Source organism: Belonocnema kinseyi, chromosome 6 (assembly GCF_010883055.1).
Source record: "Belonocnema kinseyi isolate 2016_QV_RU_SX_M_011 chromosome 6, B_treatae_v1, whole genome shotgun sequence".
Classification (NCBI taxonomy): domain Eukaryota; kingdom Metazoa; phylum Arthropoda; class Insecta; order Hymenoptera; family Cynipidae; genus Belonocnema; species Belonocnema kinseyi.
The window spans coordinates 58463875-58483069 of NC_046662.1; the positions used below are offsets into that span (position 1 = coordinate 58463875).

The window sequence follows — 19195 nt, forward strand, 5'->3', positions numbered from 1 at the left end:
GATATCTTATAGAATCTCCGAATTCAGTTTTTAAACATTTTCATTTTTGTGGAAAAAATCCGGGGAAACTGTAAGTATCACATGCCCTTAAATCACTTTTTAAAAATGAAAATATAATTTTAGCCTCTTCTCTTTCAATTTATTAACTCTTGGCTTAACCACTGTTGAATTCAGGTCTATACATATTTCTTAATTTTCAGGAATTCTTTTGAAATATTTCAGGGTACACTGGAACCGCAGTTATATCCTCTCGCGTTTATATCCCTACATAACTCTCATTTATATCCGTTTGACATCCACCTTCTCGCAGTACAACGTGACAAGCATGCCAATCAGAGTGCAGCGCGGCCATTCCCCCTTCGCTGAGCAGCATTGGTGGGACCCCCTTCCAGGAGGATATAAGTGAATGTTTACGTTCTAGGACGGCGGCTATAAAGGCAGTTCCAGTGTATTATAAAAGATTCCAAAAATTTTCTACAAATATTCTTTAAAAATTTTTAATAGATTTGAACAGTAAGAGTTGCCGAAGGATTTGAAAGATTTAAATGTGTTATTAAAATATCTAAGGAATTTTCAAGTGCTTTAAAAAATTTCTATGGATTTCAAAAGATTTGAAATGTTTGAAATATTTTAGAGAACTTACAAATATCTCAAGGAATTTTTAATTGGTTTTACTCATTTGAAGGAATTCCAAAGGATTTAAAAGATATTAGGGTGTTTTTTTTAATTCCAAGAAATTTTAATGAGCTTCGAATTGTTTTAGGGGATTTTAAAAGATTTAAAAAATGGCAAGCTATTTTAAAAGATTCCAAGGTATTTTCAACAGTTTTAAAGATAATCAAGAAATTTTCAGTAATTTAAATTATTTTAGTACTTAATACTTTAATGCTTATTTTAATACTTATCCTGCATTTGTTGAAATTTACCTTGAATTCTTATAAGGTTCATAGAATTCTTTTGAATAATTTGAAATTCAAACGAACATTAGTCACATTATTAATCTACTTCCCCTTCTTCTCACTTTTCCAGCTAATACTCCTCTGCCCCATCTTTACCACCCTCATTTCCCATCACATCCCCTGCGTTATCTCATTTACCCTTACTCCCTATAGTTTCCCTCCTCTCATTCCGCTCACTTTACCTGTAGCCACACTTCTCATAACTTCTCCTGGTTCCCCTCCCATCACTTCCGCTTACTCACCCTCCCCTAATTTCCCTTATTCCTCTTCCTTCATTTCCTCTCAATTCCCCTATTTGTCCTTCCTCATTTCCACTCACTTCGCCTCTCATAATTTCATCTCGTTTCCTCTACTACAGCTCAACTCACTGCACCTCCTTCGAAAAAAGTAGGATGAACGAACACCCGAACGAATCAGGTCAGGGAAAATGAGAAATTAGTCATATTCCTCATTCTTGTATGTCAGAATATTCAGATTAATTTACCCTACAAGTAGGTGAAAGTGCAATATTTATTTTTTCCTACCTGTTTCTACTCTTGGCTACTTTTATAAAAACAAATCCACTCAAGATCTTTTTTTTTTTTTTAGAATAATTTAATAAGAAAAATGTTTAGTAGTCTGAAAGGATGTTAATAATTTCTGTTATTTGAAGGGTTAACTTAGATCGCTAGTGTTGATTTCTATTTTCACGTTGGGTGAAAAGATACCTCCACTGATAGGTGCTTAATAGAGTTCCTCTATAGGAAGAGTTGTGTCACCACTTACTTCGCTTCTGATTGGTGCCGCGAAAGCGGAATCGGATGTTTTGAAATTGGCGCGACTTCCAAGTCAAATTTAATGTTCAGACACTGATGGAATAGTAAATAAATATAATAAAAATAATAATGGCTGTAACATATAATATAGATAGTTAGTAGAATAATAATAATAATAAAAATAATAATTTAGATTTGTTCATTGAAAATTATTCTGAGGTTACGACCTTGTCTCAACAGCTTTTGACTCAATTATTTCGAATAAAAATAAATTTGATTCAATCATAGAGAAGACCAAAATAAAAATCACATTAAGGTAGTCAGGCTATTGGATCCATCAGATGAAAAATCATTAAAACTAGTTCTTTTTGCGAAAAAATATGTCCTCTTTCACATAATGCCATTTAAGAGGCCCTTTGTAGGTTAAAGTTTGAATTATCATTGTTTAAAGTCGTGTAAAAAAACATGGGATTTTATGGAAGGTCTTTCACGGGCTCCAAATATGGGTAACTTTGGCTTTAAAACACGTTGAATATTGTTAGGAAAACTTGTTTGGAGTTAGAAAATAAAAAGGAAAAATTTTAATTACTGCTCATTTATACTAGCCATTAGGGTATTTGAAATTAATTTGATCAAAATGTAGCCTACAATCAGAAATGTAACTAGAATCGAGTCAAATCAACATTTAAATTTACATTTTATTATTATTAAAAAAAAAAACATTTTATTTATATTGATCACCATACAAATTTGATTTCTAATTTAGTAATTGATATCCTGGTCAAATTTTGTATTTAATTCCAAATTTCATACAAAAAATAATGGACATAGCTTTGACTAGCTTTCCCAGTAGCCGGACTACTTTAATGTAATATTTTTCAAAACAGAGTTGAGAAATCAGAAGTAAAGAAGTATTTTTATGAGGATAAAAAACATTTTTTTACAATAGGTGTGTGTAATGTTTTTTTAGTCCTAAAATTTTTTTTTCAACTAAGTCTTTATTTCAGAACAATAGATACAAATTAAGAGAGTATTTATAATACAACTAAAATGTAGATTACATGAATAAAGTAGTAAAGTTTCCACTGCTGATTTGTTGAAATTATATTTCAATTAAATTTTTTTAAATTATACGATAAAATTCACAAAGAATTTATGCTGCAGGCGAATAACGTTCATTTGAAATTGTATTTCAAATTTATATATTATACCTAGCCATGCTTTTGCTAGTATATTTGTTTTCAATGTCTTTTTCCTTTGATTTAGCTTGATTACCAATTCTTAGACGAAATAGCAATTTTGTACAACCGTGTGCAATGATCTGAATATTTGTTCCATTTCCTGGAAAGTATCAAACGTAGCTTCGTTGACGTAGGCCAGTGGAGGGTGTAACGTGACACAATTCTCCCTAGAGGAACTCTAGTGGTTACCATATCTGATAATAACATATTTTCCTTGAAAAATTTGCTTAATTACAGTCATAATGAAGTAAGAAATCCTTTTTGTAGGCGGGTGGCGTCTCATTTGAATAATTTTGGCTATAAATTTTGGTATACACTTTTGAAAACATTTGTTCACAATAAACTCCATTTACTGTTGAAAAATAAGAATAAAAGTCTTAAAAAATACACTAATGGCTCTTGAACGTTACGATCGCACTCTCTCAGCAATTGCGCCATTTTCAGACTACTTTATAGGTCCAGGAGGTCGTTAAATGGAGTAAATTTACGATTTTCCTATATTGTGAACAAACCAGAGCTTTCAGCGAAATCGTTTCGGGACACGAATACCTCGTCGACACCCTGTTGTAACAACGATAATCTATCCATTCATTTCCTGTCTTTTTCGCAGCTCAGACTGGGAACGAGGTTATACGGTCTGCTAAAAGCCACACTCGTTGGGTAAAGGGTGAAAAGGGCAAGATAAAGTTAATCGAGTGTTTGTTGTAAAACAACCACCAGATTACGCAGGTACTTTTAGCTCGAGTCGATAACTCTTCAAGCTAGGGGAACTTGCTATAGGCTATTTAAGTTCTTCATAACTCATGATATCTTCCATCTGGAGAAATAGCCTCGAAATTTCTAAAATAGCCTTTATTAACATTAGGCCTCTTCTACATATTCTTTTTGATTCAAACTGAAAATGTTCAAACAATTATTTATTGAATGACTTCACAATTTTTAATTTTCAGTTCTTGAATTTTTTAAACAAGGTCAACAATCGTTGGACCAAAACTAAACTGTTTATGCCTTTATATTGATGTTTGTACTATATATTCATGGTCAGGAAAAATGAAAAATTGTTCATTCACCTTGCGCTTCTATTTCTATTCCCTTTTTCAGCTGCTTCCTTGTTTTATTATTCGATTGAAAATTCAACTGTTTGGTGGAAAATTAATTTTTGTTGTTTAAAATTCATTATTGACCTTGAAAATTGAACTGAAATCTTTTTTCGATAGAAAATCAAACATCTTTTTCTTAAAACTGAAACTGTTTGGTTGAAAATTAATATTCTTTGGTTCGAAATTGAAAACTATTTTGCTTGAAAATTCTTCTTTTTTGGTGGAAAATTCACTTGAAGACTTTTTTTATTAAAAATTCCAACTAATTTTTTTAAATTCATCTTTTCGGTTTCAAAATTAATTTCTTTTGTTAGAAATTTAATCTATTTTTTTTAATGCAACTGTTTGGTTAAAAATATCTTCTGTGGTTAAGGATTCAAAACTATTTTGTTTGATAATTAGTTTTTTTCGATTAAAAGTTCAACTATTTTGGTATAAAGTAAATTTTTTTGTTCAACTATTTTGTTTGAGGATTCATCTTTTATGGTTGAAAATATATCGGTGGATTGAATATAATCTACAAATTTCAGAAAATGTTTTGTTAATTCAAATATTAAAAGATAACCAGAAGTGGAATCTTTTCAGTGATATCGCAAATGACGTAGGAATATTGAAACATGAATAACGGTATTTTTTGCACAATTTTTTCTAAAAACATTTCACAATATCTCCGTTCCCTTTTTTACGATAATCATCAAAGAGTTTTAAAAATTAGCATTATTAAAAAAAAATTTCGTTTGTTTACTTGTTGAACTGGAATTTTACAAAAAATTAGTGGAGGACCGTGGTTTTTCTGTGTTTCCTTGAAGAGGCTTTTCTCAAGACTGCCAATCATTGTAATTGTAAAACCGAGAGTAGAAGGTTAAATAACTTTTTTGTTCAGAGGAAATTTAGGGTAGGGTCCGGGAAAGATTTTTGGAAAAGTTAGTCAATAAAAAGACCGATTTTCTTCTTAATATTTATATCTTTATTGGCGATATTGCTTATTCAAACTCAAGTACTAAACATAAAATAAATTTTCCGCAACATAAAAAAGGGTAGTTTTTTTTTAAATTTCAATCTCTGAAGATTACCTACCTGCTGAAAGTAGCTCCGCGACACTGTCCCGACTTTCTAGCCGCACGGTCTGTTCGAGGTCCTTGCGAGGCACCTGTCTCAATGCAGCTGTGACCAGGTACCAAGTAGATTGAAAATACCTTTAACAGACTTTCTCACAAATCCGCTCGCAAATCCGTATAAATATTTTTATTGTAATAACTTTTCAGAATAATCTAGACGAAATCGTGCTACAAGTATAAACAATATATATTTTAATGTTACAAATAATTGTGTCCAATGATGCACATGTACTGTGGATTATATTATTTTAAATAAATTAACGTCCTATGACCAAATATAGAATATATAAATGTTTAACAAAAATTTTCAACTAAAATAATGAATCATCAGCCAAAAGAATGAATTTTTAAAATAAATTTTTAACTATAAAATATTTATTTTTAACCAGAAATAGAATAATTCAATTTTCAATTAATAAAATTAATTTGTAACAAAGAAAAAACAAATTTTTAACAAAATAGTTCAATTGTTGCAAAGAAGATGAATGTTCAACGAAAATGATGAATCTTAAACAAACCAAATTAATTATTAACAAATTAGTACAACTTTAAAAAATTTGAACAACTTTCTGAGGTAACGCTTACGTTGACTTAAATCAAAGAAGTTTATATTTTCATCAACATTTTTTTACTTTGAATTAAACGCAATGGAATTTAACCATTCACAGTAATTTCATAGATAAAATTTCCTATTTTTAGTAGGAAAATTTATTTTCCCATAAAATTGGGAACTTATCCATTATGTATGAAAAATTATCGTTTTAAAAGACAAACTCATGGAAGCTATTTTGTAGAAAATCCTTAAAATAACTAAAAAATATACCGAAATCGTTCGAAAATTTTTGCCGAAATTATGTTCGGGAAAATTCCTTGAACACAAAAAAATTCCCCAAAATACCTTCAAATTTATCGAATTTTTGAAATTATTTGAGTGATTAAAAAAAAAAACATTTTTTAAAATTACGTTGCACCTTAACTTTGTTGTATTGTCTTTTTTTTTAACCGCCCTAATGTGCAGTTTACACGCATATTGTATAATATATGTATGTCTATCACAAAACTATACTGCGAGCATGATTCATCCGTGCCATTATTGATTCGGCAGAATTTCAGTATTGTGGAGAAAGAGCTTTCCTGCGCGTTTAACATCAATCCACAACATTTGAGAGCAAACTTATTTCACTGGATTACGAAGAAATCTTCAGGGAAATTTTTCGTAAATCCGGACAAAAAGTGGCCATAGTTTAAATTATATTGGAAGTAAAAAATATTTTTATCTCACTCATTCGAATCCATGAAATGGTTATTGCAATATCAGCCGAGCATTGAAAAATGCTGGCAGTCGTTTTGCTCTGTTGTACCGAAATGTAATATTTGTTTTGAAATCGTACATAAAATCGAATCGATCTTCGTATCTCGCTTTTGATGAAAATTTACGATTCGAAATGAGCCAACGAAAACATTGATCCTTTCATTCCACTGAATCGCAATTTCATTATTGGAAATGGATGGGATGCCATAGAAAAGAAAGTCCAATATCAAGAAATTAGGTACATTGAACTTAAAAGACTTTCTTAAAACATTCGCTTAAAAAATGCAGTCACTTTACTTCTTGATTTATCTTTTTTTTTATAAGAATCTTCATCAATTTACCATCAGAAGTTGTATCAAGTTTTAGTGTTGAACCTCGCGTTGAACCATTCGAAAAGTGCATCGATCACATTCCGTTCCCTAATTACCCCCCCCCCCCCCCTATTTAATTTTTACCAAATTTCCCCTGTTAAAACGCTTTAATGTGATCCTTTTTTATGATACCCATTTCAACGATTATGTGAACCAATTTTCAACCAAAGATATAAATCTTCACAGCAATTAAAAAATATTTTTTCATCAGGTTTCTGTGCAGCAGACGAGTTCAATATGAAGGACTTCTAAATATTGTCCGGTTTTTTTTCCTTTCAGGTGGTGCATTTTTAACCCAATAGGAACAAATAAAATCAGTAATACAAGTTGAGATTTGGTCTTGTCTTTTTTTTTAAGACCCGTATAATTAAACTTTTAACCAAATAGTATAATTTTTAACAACAAACCATGAATTATAAACGAAAAATGTAATAGTAGATATTTTTACGAAAAAAATATATATATAATTTTTAATAAAAAAATTGAATTCAGCCAAAAAAGACGACTTTTAAACAAAATAGTTGATTTTACAACAAAAATATTAAATTTTTAAGCAAAAAAAAATTAATTTTCAATCAAAAAGAATGACATGTTAGCAAAATTGTTGAACTTTAAACGTAATAATTAACTTTTCAAACAAAAAATCTTGTAAACAAAAAATATGGATTCTGTACAGAAAATTTAATAGTTGACATTTCAACCAGAAAATATTTTGATTTTAAATGAGAAACAGTCGAGTTCATCAACCAAACTGTTGATTTTTTGACAAAGCAGATGAAATTTATACCTAGAGAGATAAATTTTTAAACCAATGTAACAAATTTTTAACCCAGAAGATAAATGTTTAACTAATAAGATGAATTTTCTACCAAAAAAGATGAATTTTTAACAAAAAACACGAAATTTTAACATAATTATTCAATTTTAATACGAACAAAAGAATTTTAAAATAAAATGAAGAATCTTTAATCGAAATAGTTCATTTCTAACCATGAAGATCAATTTTCAATTAAAATAAAATGAATTTGGAACAAAATACCTGAATTTTCAACAAAAAATGGAATAGTTGTATATATGTACAGTTAAAAAATTAAGTTTTAACTATAAAAACGAATGTTCAAACTAATAATTACATTTTTACCCAAAGAAATGAATTGTTAACCAAAAATTTTAATTTATCACCCAGAAGATTCTTCCACAAATGACAAAATTTCAATAAATTGCAAGAATTTTAACGAAATAGATTATTTTTTAACTGAAGAAGGATTTTCAACAGTATAGTTCAATTTTAACCCAAATAAATAAATTTTTAATTATAATGATAAATCTTTGATAAAAAAAATTTGAACCCAATAGTTGAATTTTCGATTAAAGGGATGAATTTTCAACAATACAGATTATTTTTCTACCAAAAAGACTAGTTTTTAAAAAATAAATGAATTTTCAACTAAAAAGATAAATCTTCAACAAAAAGAAAGTTATTTATAATCCGAGTTACAAAAATTCATTTTTAACCAGAAAAAAAAAACTAAATTTAAAAAAGTAGTTATACATTTTTAACCCCAGAAGTTTTATTTTCAATAAAATACATTTAACAAAGTAGTTCCAGTTTCAACTAATGTAAGTAGTTGATTTTTCATCGAAAAATCTAATGATTGATATATCAATTGCAAATATTTCAATTTGAAACCAAAACCCGAAAAGACGAATTTTCAACCAAGAAAGATTTTTTAGTTGATAAAGAAAAAAATTTCATATAAAACGAGGAATTTTTATGCCAAAAGACGCATTTTCTACAAAACAGTTAAATGTTTCATCAGAGAATATGAATTTTAAACAAAAAAGTGAATATTCTACAAAATACTTGTGTTGTCAACTCAAAAAATATTGACTTTTTGTTTTTAAAAACATTGTTGAATTTTTAATAAATAATTAAATTGTATGTTCACTCCCTAAGTTTATGAATTATACAAATAACTTTTTAGAGGTTAGAACTTCTATTTTTTTAAGGAAATTCGATGTTTCCTTTATTTTTAAATTCGTTTGGGCATGAAAAATTAGGACATAGCACAAAAAATCAGACAATGAAGAAAGCGATGAAAAAATCAGGACATGTCCTGATAAAACAGCACGTTTGGTCACCCTCTTTAAAAATTATAAGAGTGGTCGGAAATGTGACTTGAATTTTTCCAATCAACTGAAGAATCACAGGCCGTGTGTGAACTGCTTTGGCGATCCCCGCTTGTTAGTCAATTAACGTTCATAATTACAGTAGCGTCAGTCCTGCAGAGAGACGAGACTGACATCATGACTCATTTTGCCGGACGTTGCCATGTCTATAAAATTATGCCTACATCTATAATGTTACATATATCCAGTAGCAAACAAAAAAGCCCATCACGACCGAAAATCGTGTGAAATAGATAGACAAGTTTGAGGAAGACAAATATTTGCCTAACGTGCTTCGAAAATTTAAAGCTTCAGCAGCAGTTTCTAGTTCGCTTAAACTTTCCCTAACTTTCCGGCATTATCTTGCCATTTTAACCTTTAAGTATGGACGTGATTTCATTTTTGCATATATTTATGTTTAATTAAATAAGGAAAGTAGTTTATGTTATTTAACAAATCAATTTTATCAACTTTTATTAATAATAATCTTTTACGCAATTTGTGTGAAAGCTTGTGAATGGTTTTAAAATAGACTACTTTTCACAGGATTGTGATTTTAAAATGAAAAATTGCAAAAGTCAATGAATTTGTATAAGGACTTTAATTAACAGTAAAAAATAATCAAGGCTGAAAAACACTTTTCTTTCAATAAATTAACCCATGAGTTACCGCAATATTAAATTCAATTCTATAACTATTTTTGAATTTTCTTTAATTCTTTTAAAATATTTTAGGATATTTTGAAAGATTCCGAAGAATTTTCGATAGAATTCAATAATTTGAAAAGATTTCAAATTTTAGACTATTTTAAAAACACCCAAGGAATTTTCAAAAACTGAAAAAAGTTTCAAAGTTTTTCAAATGATTAAAATTTTTTTTGTATTTAAATAGATTTCAATTCATTTTTAAATGATGCAGGAACGATGTGGGACCTAAAAGGTTTCAAAATATTTTCGAAGATTTCAAAATATTTGAAAGATTGTTCCTGTAAAGAGGTGTAAAGAGCTTCAAAAATGTTAAGGGATTTGAAATTATTCTAAAGGCTTTTAAATATTTCAGGATATTTTAACAAATTCCCTGGAATTTTAAACTATTTTTAGTAATAGATTTCAATAATTTGAAGAGATTTCAAAGAGTGTGAAATATATTAGGGAATTTTTAATTGATTTGAATTATTTTAAGGGATTTCCAAGGGTTTTAACGATTTCAAGGAATTTAATCAAATTTACACGGGGGTTTAAAACATTTACTAGAATTTCGGAAGACATGGAACGATTTAAGTCATAAAATGTAAAGATTAGAACATAGAGATTTATTAAATATAAAGATTCCATAGGATTTTATAATATTTCCCAGGATTTCAATGATTTTCGAGGATTTTAAAAAATATCATATTTTATGTAAGTGCACAGGATTTTATAATATTTTAATGGTTTTCAAAGGATTTATGTAGATGAATTGAGGGATTTCGTATGTTTGAGGGATTTTCCAATATTTTAAGGTATATCCAAAGATTTCAAAGAATTTTAAAGATTTTAGAATTTTTTATGAGATTTCAAGAAATTTTAATAGGCTTCAGTAATTAGAAGGAACTTCAAAGAATTTTAAAGAATTTCGGATATTTTAGAAATTCCAAGGAATTTTCCAACGCTTTAAAAAATTTGAAGGGATTTGAAAAGATCTTACAGAATTTGAAATATCTTGGGGGATTTAAAAATATATTTCAATCATTTCAAGTGATTTCAAAGGTTTCAAATATTTTAGGGTATTTTTCAAAATTCCGAGTAATTTTCAAGTACTACAAAAAATTTCAAAATATTATCAAGAATGTTTAATATTTTAGGCTATTTTAATACATTTTAAGGCATTTTCTATCGCTTTCATGCTTAAAAAATTGAAATGAATGTTTAATGATTTAAATATTTTTAAAGCGCTTCAAAGTATTTGGAACATTTTTGGATATTCTAAACGATTTCAATGCGTTTTCAATTAATTTCAGTAATTTAACGTGATTTTTAAGGATTTAAACAATTTTAAGGTATTTAACAAAATTCTAGTCATTTTCAGAAGATCCAAAAAATATCAACAGATCTCCCAGAATTTTAATGATTTTAAGGATTTATAACAAATTTCCAGAGGGTTTTAAAAGCTCTCAAGGCATTTTAATACATTTTTCAGAATTCAAGAAAATATCAGATTTCGTAGAATCTTAAATATTTTTTTGCAGTGAATTTGAATTAATTTGCAATGTAGGTTGAATTCTTATAAATTCTTTGAAATTTTTATGAATTTGTTGAATTTATTTGAATTCTTCTAAATTCACTCATTTCTGCTCAAGACAATGTATTTATTAAAAAAAAATTTTTCAAAATTAATACTGAAGTCTGAAAAACTCTCTTAAATTCTTAGGCATGCCATTAAATTCTTTTGAACTCCTTCAAATGTTTCTATACTCATTTCAAACTCACTGAATTCAAATAAATTTTTCAAATTTTCAAATTTTTAAAAGTTCTTCTAATTCACTATGAACTTTTATGATTGTTATCGAATTTTTCTCATTTCTCTCAGATTCTTCTGAATTCAGTTTAATCTTGCTGAAATCAATGGGATTTTTTTATTTTTCAATTTCTTCCAATTCATTTGAATTTTTTCGAATTTAACTTGGATTGTTTTGAACTCTGATGAATTTTTCCTGAATTCATAAAAATTCACCTGGAATCCTTATAAATTTTAATGCATTTTTTTTTTGAATTTTTAAACTAAATTCACAAAAACTGTTGTCTCATTACTAATGCATTTGGGTCACTTTTTTGGATTAAATAGATCATATTTGCACATTTTGCAAATATATCAGGCTGTGGTAGCCCTGAGAAAAATAAATAAAAATGCATAAATTTAAATTTTAAATTGTTTTATTCTATTTATGAAATATTCTATATTGAAAAAGGTACAGGATTAAAATTTGGCCTTTAAATATAAGTGGTCAAGGAAAATGAAAATTTAGTCAACTGAAAGTCAGGGAATTTTGCTAATGATGTTTTGCGACTACCACCCTGTTTCTGATTTTCAATATCGAAGGCTTTCTAATCAGAAAATAAATAACAAATATAATAAATTTCTTTAGACTAATTTTAAGTATTTAGCATAATTTTTTCTTCTTCTGTGGAATGTAGCAAGTAAAAATATTTGACGTCATAGAAACGTTTAAAAATTTTTTCTCACGCAAAAAACAAATCCTCTAGTTGGGAACATCCTGGGTAATCGAGTTACAAGTTTCTTCATGGTCGTTGACACACTCGTTCCTTTGCACATTCAGAGATGCCTAATTGCTTGCAATTTTTTATTCTCATGACGTCTGCGATTTCAATCATCTGCACGAAGGAAGTGTTTTTTGAGGACAAAAAGAAGAGCTTTTTGAATGTTTGATCCGGTTTCGAATTAAGATTCATCCGACAGTAAACGGAACTCTAATAAAAATAATAAAAAGCTTATATACAGCAGAAAGAAGTACGGTTTCTGGTCTGGGACTCACGTCACTATTGACACTTTTTTTGAATGATGTTACTATTTTGGTACTATTTTTAAAAACAGTGACATTAATGTTATTATTATCTCAAATTGCTCGCTAATGAAACTTTTTTCGCTTTGCCTTTAAACATATTTTAAAACTTCTTCTCTAGATTGGATAAAATAATAGATCCGCCACCTCGAAAATTGCAATTTCAAAATATTTTAAAGGAATTAAAATATTTCAAAAAATTTTAAACGTTTAAACTTCAAAGGGATTCCTAAAAATTTCACTAGTTTTCAAAAGGTTTCAACAGATTCCACAAGACGTTTTAAAGGATTCTGATTTCAGGAATTGGAAGGATTGTATGGGCATTCAAAACTTTTAGTCTATTTTAAAAGGTTTTAAGGAATTTTAGATCATTTTCAGGATTTCAAGGGATTTTAATATATTTCAAGAAGTTTGATCTAATTTTAGAGGATTTCACTGTTTTTAAACATTTTGAAGCAATTTTAAGAGATATTACAAATTTCAAGAATATTTACGGAATTTCAAAATATTTAATGGGATTTATAGGGATTTTGCCAGATCTACAAGATTTTGTATCGAAACATTTCAAATATTTCAAAATTTTGAATGGATTTCAAAGGATTATAAAGATTTTAGGGTATTTTGCAAAATTCCAATAAATGTCAAAAGAATTGTCAAAGAATTGTCTCGAGAACTTTAAAGCGTAAATGAAACTTTATGGGAATTTTGAGATTTTAAAAGTGATTCATGGATTTTACGGATTTTATAAGATTTGGTGGTGTTTCCGGATTTTAAAGATTCAAACATTTTTTAATGAATTTTAAAAGATAGTGTACATTTCAAAATATCTCATTGAATTGCAAAAGATTTCTAAAGATTTCATCAAAAATTGCCAGGGATTTTAAAACTGTATCAAAGGATTACGAAAATTTCAAGGGATTTTAGGGAAAATTGAAGAAATTTCAAGATAACTTTCGCCAGTAAATAAAATTTTCATAGCATTGTATGTGGTCTCAGTATTTAAGAAATTTAAACACTTTTTAAGAATTTTTAAAAGACATTAATGATTTCAAGATGAAGTACGGGATTGCAAAAAACTTCTAAAGATTTTGCCGGATTTAAGGGATTTTAAAAATTACAAATCATTTTAAAGATTATTATTTTTTTAAAAAGATTCCGTGAAGTTTCATGAGAGTTCAAACATTTCAGGGGTTTTTAAAAGAGTATAAAAGAAATCGAATGATTTCAAAGATTTAAAGGGATTTTAGGAAAATTCAATGGAGTCTCGGGATTTCAAAGATTTAAACATTTAAAAAGATTTTAAGATGTACGCTATTGATAACAATGTATAAAAATTTCAAGAGATTTGAAGGATTTAAAAATGTTAAAGTAGTCTTAGGAATATAGTTTATTTTTAAAAATCTGTGAAATTTCATAAAATTTCTCAAATTTCATGGGATTTGTAAAGGGTATCCAAGGGTTTCGAAGATTTTAAGGGATTTTAGGGAAATGAAAAGAATTCCTAGAGAACTTTATGTAGTAGGTGAAATAAACTAAATTTTAAAGAACTTGTAAGGATTTCAACGGATTTCTACAGAGTTTATAGGATTCAATAGGACTCAATAGGATTTCAAAGATTTAAACATTTTTAAAGGGATTTTAGAGTATATTAAAGATTTGAAGATGTGCGGGATTACAAAAGAATTCTAGAAGTTTCACCATATTTGAGGGATTTTATCAATTTCAAAGAAATTAAAGAATTATTTGAACTTTTAAATTGGATTTTAATCAATTTAGTTTATTTACTATAAAATATTGCTGGAAATGTCATGATATTTCAAAGAATTTCAATAGATTATAGAAAATGTCACGACATTAAAAAATGTCGTAATATTTCAGAAGATTTCAAGATGTTTTTACAGTACTTACATCATTTCAAGATTTTTCAATGAATTTCACAATATACTTGATGGATTCATAAGATTTCAAAAGAAATTAAAAGATTCCAAAAGTTTAAACAAAATTTTTATAGATTTCTAGGTTTTACAAAAATTGGAGTGTTTTTCAGGGATTTCAACACAATACAATGATTTTGAATATATTTCAGTGAATTTTAAAGGATTTAAGATTTCAAGGGATTTTATAACTTTAAGCGTTTCCGAAGGATTTCGTAGGATTTCAGAATATTTAAAAGGATTTCGGGAATTTGAGAGATTTTAAGAAACTTGGCCTTGTTTAAGAGATTCGTACGTTTTAAAAAGATTTCTACAGATTTCACGGGATTTAAATAGATTGAAAAGTTTTTCAGAAATTTGTAGATGATCACGAGAAATTTCGTGGGTTGTCAATACATTATTTTAAAAAATGTATGATACTATTGGGAATAGTGTTCGACCATTTCGCTCCTGGTGCCGAAAACTGGAACTAGAAAGAGTAGGTACAATTTTAAAGATGTATTTTCATTTTTGCATAAAAGTGTTTTTACGATTTTAGATCGAATTTCCGTATAAAACAGTGAAAACCCCATTTTTGTCAAAAAAGTTGAAAAAAAACGATTATTTCACTATTTCATGTAAGTTTCAATGCTCTGTAAGCTTAAATAGACTTTCATTGTAGCGAAAAATATAATCCATATTATGCAAAGAATTCGAATAATAGACGGCTGGAATTGAAATACGAATTCTCACCTAACTTTTAGATCAGATTTTCAATAGTATTTAATGTATACATTGATAAAAATTCACTTTGAGTTTATTTTTGCTTCAAAAAATGTCCATTTAAGTTTATAATCTGTTGAAAATCACAATAAATAGTACAATAGTTTTTATGCTAGAAAAATATTTCTGTCAAAAAATGTGTTTTTTTTTTACTGTTTAAGATGTAAATTCCATCTAAAACCCTTGGTTTCTGACCCAGACTTATTTTTAGAATCCAATAAATACTTTAAACTCGACAAAAAAATCGTTAAAACACTTGTATGCACAAATTAAATATTCATATTTAAAATCGTACCTATTCTTTCTAGTTCGGATTGTTGTCACCAGGTGGCGTATCGAAGTTTAACCTTCCGGACTGTGCTTATTTTTTTTTATGAATGTATGCTAATATTGATACTATTTTGAATTTTTTAAACGAGTCCTTGGCCTGCAGTTTGTACCTATAGTGCGTCTAAGTAAAATTCTTTGTTATTTTATAGTGTTCTGAATGAATTAATCCAATTGCCTAGAGTGTTCAGTCAAGAACAACTTGACTTTGGAAGCAAACCACGTTCTTTATACTATTGTTTCGGAGGTTTATAGAGTGCAATACTGTTTTCGTCAGCCGCTCGATAATTTCAGTTACTCTATAGCCTATAACTACAAGTTCTAGAGTGCAGAGTACTCGACTGGGATCGTTCTAATTTTTTATTTATTGTTTGAACGACTTTAAGGTCTTCTATAGATATCCAGTTCACTTTTACTTGACACGATTTATGCCATATGAACTGTGTGCTGAAATCTTGCCTGACCTTTTACCTCTGACACTTAACATTTGGCCTCGGAACTTAATCCTTGAGTGCAGCCCTTTAACATTTAAATTTGACCTCTCAAATAAATGTATTAGGTGTATGAAATATGTGTTGGAATCTTGACCTAACACATGACCTTTGACCTCTGGCTTCTGACGTCTGACCTTCTGCATCCAAACATTGATCCATGACTTTTATTTTTCATCATTGACCTTTGAACTTTAAAAAGTTTTCATCAAATGTATGAATTACGGGCTGGAATGTCGACCTGATGCCTGAACTATGATCGGGAACCTAGGTATAAACTCTTGACTTTTGGACCCTAAACTTTGACCTCAGATTTTTTACCCTTGACTGTGATCCTTCATCATTGACTTTTGACGTTTCAGCTTTGAACCTGGTTTTGTCTTTTCTCCTTTGATCTCTGACCCTTGACCTTTGGCATCTAAGCTTTGACCCTTGACTTTTATCCATCATCATTGACGCGTAACCCTTGAAAAATATGCATAAAATCTAATAACTATGTGCTGGAATGTTAAACTGACTCCTGACCTATGATATTTGACCTAGGTATGACTTCTCCCTTAACCTTTGACCCCTGAACTTTTCTAATTGAAATAATTGAACATTAAGATTAAGTTAAAGTTTAAGTTTAATTTTTAAACTCTAATGTTTGAAATTTCTCATTTTTCGAACCAGTACAATTTAGAATTATTAAACCTTGAAAAGAAGACTTTGAATTGGAACAATTTTTATTTGAAAATTTCGGAATTTTAACCATTGAACAGTTTGAACTGCTCCGTTTTAAACATTTACTATTTTTAATGTATTCAATGTCAAACTTTCCATGGAAATATTTTGATTTTAGAAAGTGTTTGATATTCAATTCGAAAAGTTACAGAAATTTACACATTTCAAATATAAACCTTTCCTTACAATAAATAATTATTCACTTGGAATTCATTTAAACTAAAATTGTTTAATTCTGAATGCTTCAAAGTTCTATGTCTTCCTTAATTTTTCAGGCCGTAATTTTTTGCTAAAAAAGCGCAATTTCAAAGGCTTCTGATATGAATATTCATTGTTTAATCAGAACAATTTTTTATAATATTATGCGAATGTGATAAATTAAATATTAAATTGTTTTTGCAGGACCTTCAGCCGATTTTAGCAGGCATCAGATAATAAGGCCAAAAGTTTATCATGGTAGAAATAAAAGGGAGATTGCATCGACCAAAGAAAACGTAAGTATATATACACTTTGTAAATTAAATAAAGGGTGCAGAAGAAAATACTAAACTAGATAACCAAGAAAATTGGAAAAACTGTCTGTAAAATCGAAGTCGCAATTTAAAGTAAAATAAAAGCCCACTCCAGAGCTGAAGTGTTGCTTAATTGAGGCGAAAAACTCTTGTATTAAAAAAAGTTATCTAGTTGCGTGGAAATAAAATGATGATAAATGTATTCTATAGTTTGAATAAAAAATAAGAGCTTGCTTCCGAGATATTCAGTTTCAAGAAATATCGGTGCTGAAAGAAAGAAAGAAATTTCTGACTTTTTCCCCTTTATTGAAGGATTGCTCTTTTTTCCGGTTTTCCAGAAAATTACCCTTCTTCATTTAAATGCAAAATGAATTAACAGAACTAATAAAAAAAATTCAACTATTTTTTATCAAAAGTTAATTCTTTTTAGTTGAAATGTCTACAATTATTTTTTTGGTTCAGAATGAATCCCTTTTTGGTTACGTTAAATATTCCACTATTTTGTTAAAAAATTAAATAAATTAAATTAAATCAACAAAACATTTCACTGTTTTGTTAAACATTTAATTATTTGGTTGAAAATTAAAATATTTACTTAAAAAATAAAATAATTTACTTGAAAATGCATTTATCCGGTTGAAAATCCAACAGTTTTTGGCTGAAGTTTTTTTTTTAAATTCGGATAAAAATTCTTTTTTTAGATTAAAAATTCAACTATTTTGTTAAAAATGTACCTATTTTGTGAAAAATTTAATTGTTTTTGGGAAGATTCGATCATTTTTTCAAAAATTCAAGTGTGTTTTTGACGATTCTTCTTTTTGAATAAAAAATTAGTTTCATCGGATTAATTATTAATACAATTTTATGTTAAAAATTCAACTGTTGTGTTGAATGTTCGTCTTTTTGGGTTAAAAAACTTTTTTTTTGTAGAAAAGTTATATTTTATGGTTAAAATTTTATTTTTTTTTTGAAAATTCCACTTTTTTGTTTGAAAAATTAATTGCCTTCTAAAAAATTCGTTGAAGGTTCTTCTATTTAGTAAAAAAATTCAATTTTTTGGTTGAAAATTCATCATCGTATCTTGAAAATTGAACTACGTTGTTGACATTTTTTAAATATTTTGTCGAAGATTCAACTATTTGCTTTAAAAAAAGAACTATTTTGTTGAAAAAATAATTATTTTGTGAAAAATTATTCTTTTTTGAACTTTTTTCAAACAAGTCGGCTTGTTAGCTTTAAAAATCACTTTTTTAAAAATTCATCTCTTTTGATAGAAAATTATTCTTTTTTAGTTGAAAATCCATTTATTTTGTTGAATGTGCAATATAATTCGACTTGAAACGTTATGGATTGAAAGCGTTTCATATTTACTTCAATATTGAACCTACATTAATTTTATTTAAAAGAGTTTTTTCTCCTATTTTCGTTACAAATTACACATTTTTTCTCCTTTAAAAGCATTTTCGGATCGGAAATCTGTTTTAGCTATAATTCAAAATAAAACTGTTTTTTTTTAATTAAAAAAATGAAAATTCAAACAAATCCTTACAACACGAGATGTACTTAATATTTTCTGAATTTTAAATATGCAATAAACCCAGTTCGGAAAAATGTTGGTTATCTCGTTCCGTAACTGCCACCTTTCAAATGAAAATAATTTTTAAATACGTACTTGAATGTTTAAAAAGTGTCTTGATAAAAAATTGATTGTTAATTAAAAATCTTTTAAATTTGCTTACATCTTTAAATCCATGAAGGCCCTGAATGTAAAGACTCAGCCATATTGATGAAAAATTACTTCATTCAAAAAGGTCTTCATATTACGGTGAGGGGCTGCTAACTAGGAAATTTTGAAATTTTAA

At 28.1% G+C, this 19195-nt stretch overlaps 1 protein-coding gene across 1 annotated transcript in view; it reads left to right on the forward strand.

The window, feature by feature from the left end:
• The window catches only part of LOC117174735 (disintegrin and metalloproteinase domain-containing protein 12), a 170000-nt gene that overhangs the window by 71969 nt on the left and 78836 nt on the right, over positions 1–19195 (forward strand). The window contains exon 2 of the mRNA XM_033364067.1: positions 17224–17315. Coding sequence (XP_033219958.1) covers positions 17224–17315 — 92 coding nt within the window. The remainder of the gene's footprint in view (positions 1–17223; positions 17316–19195) is intronic.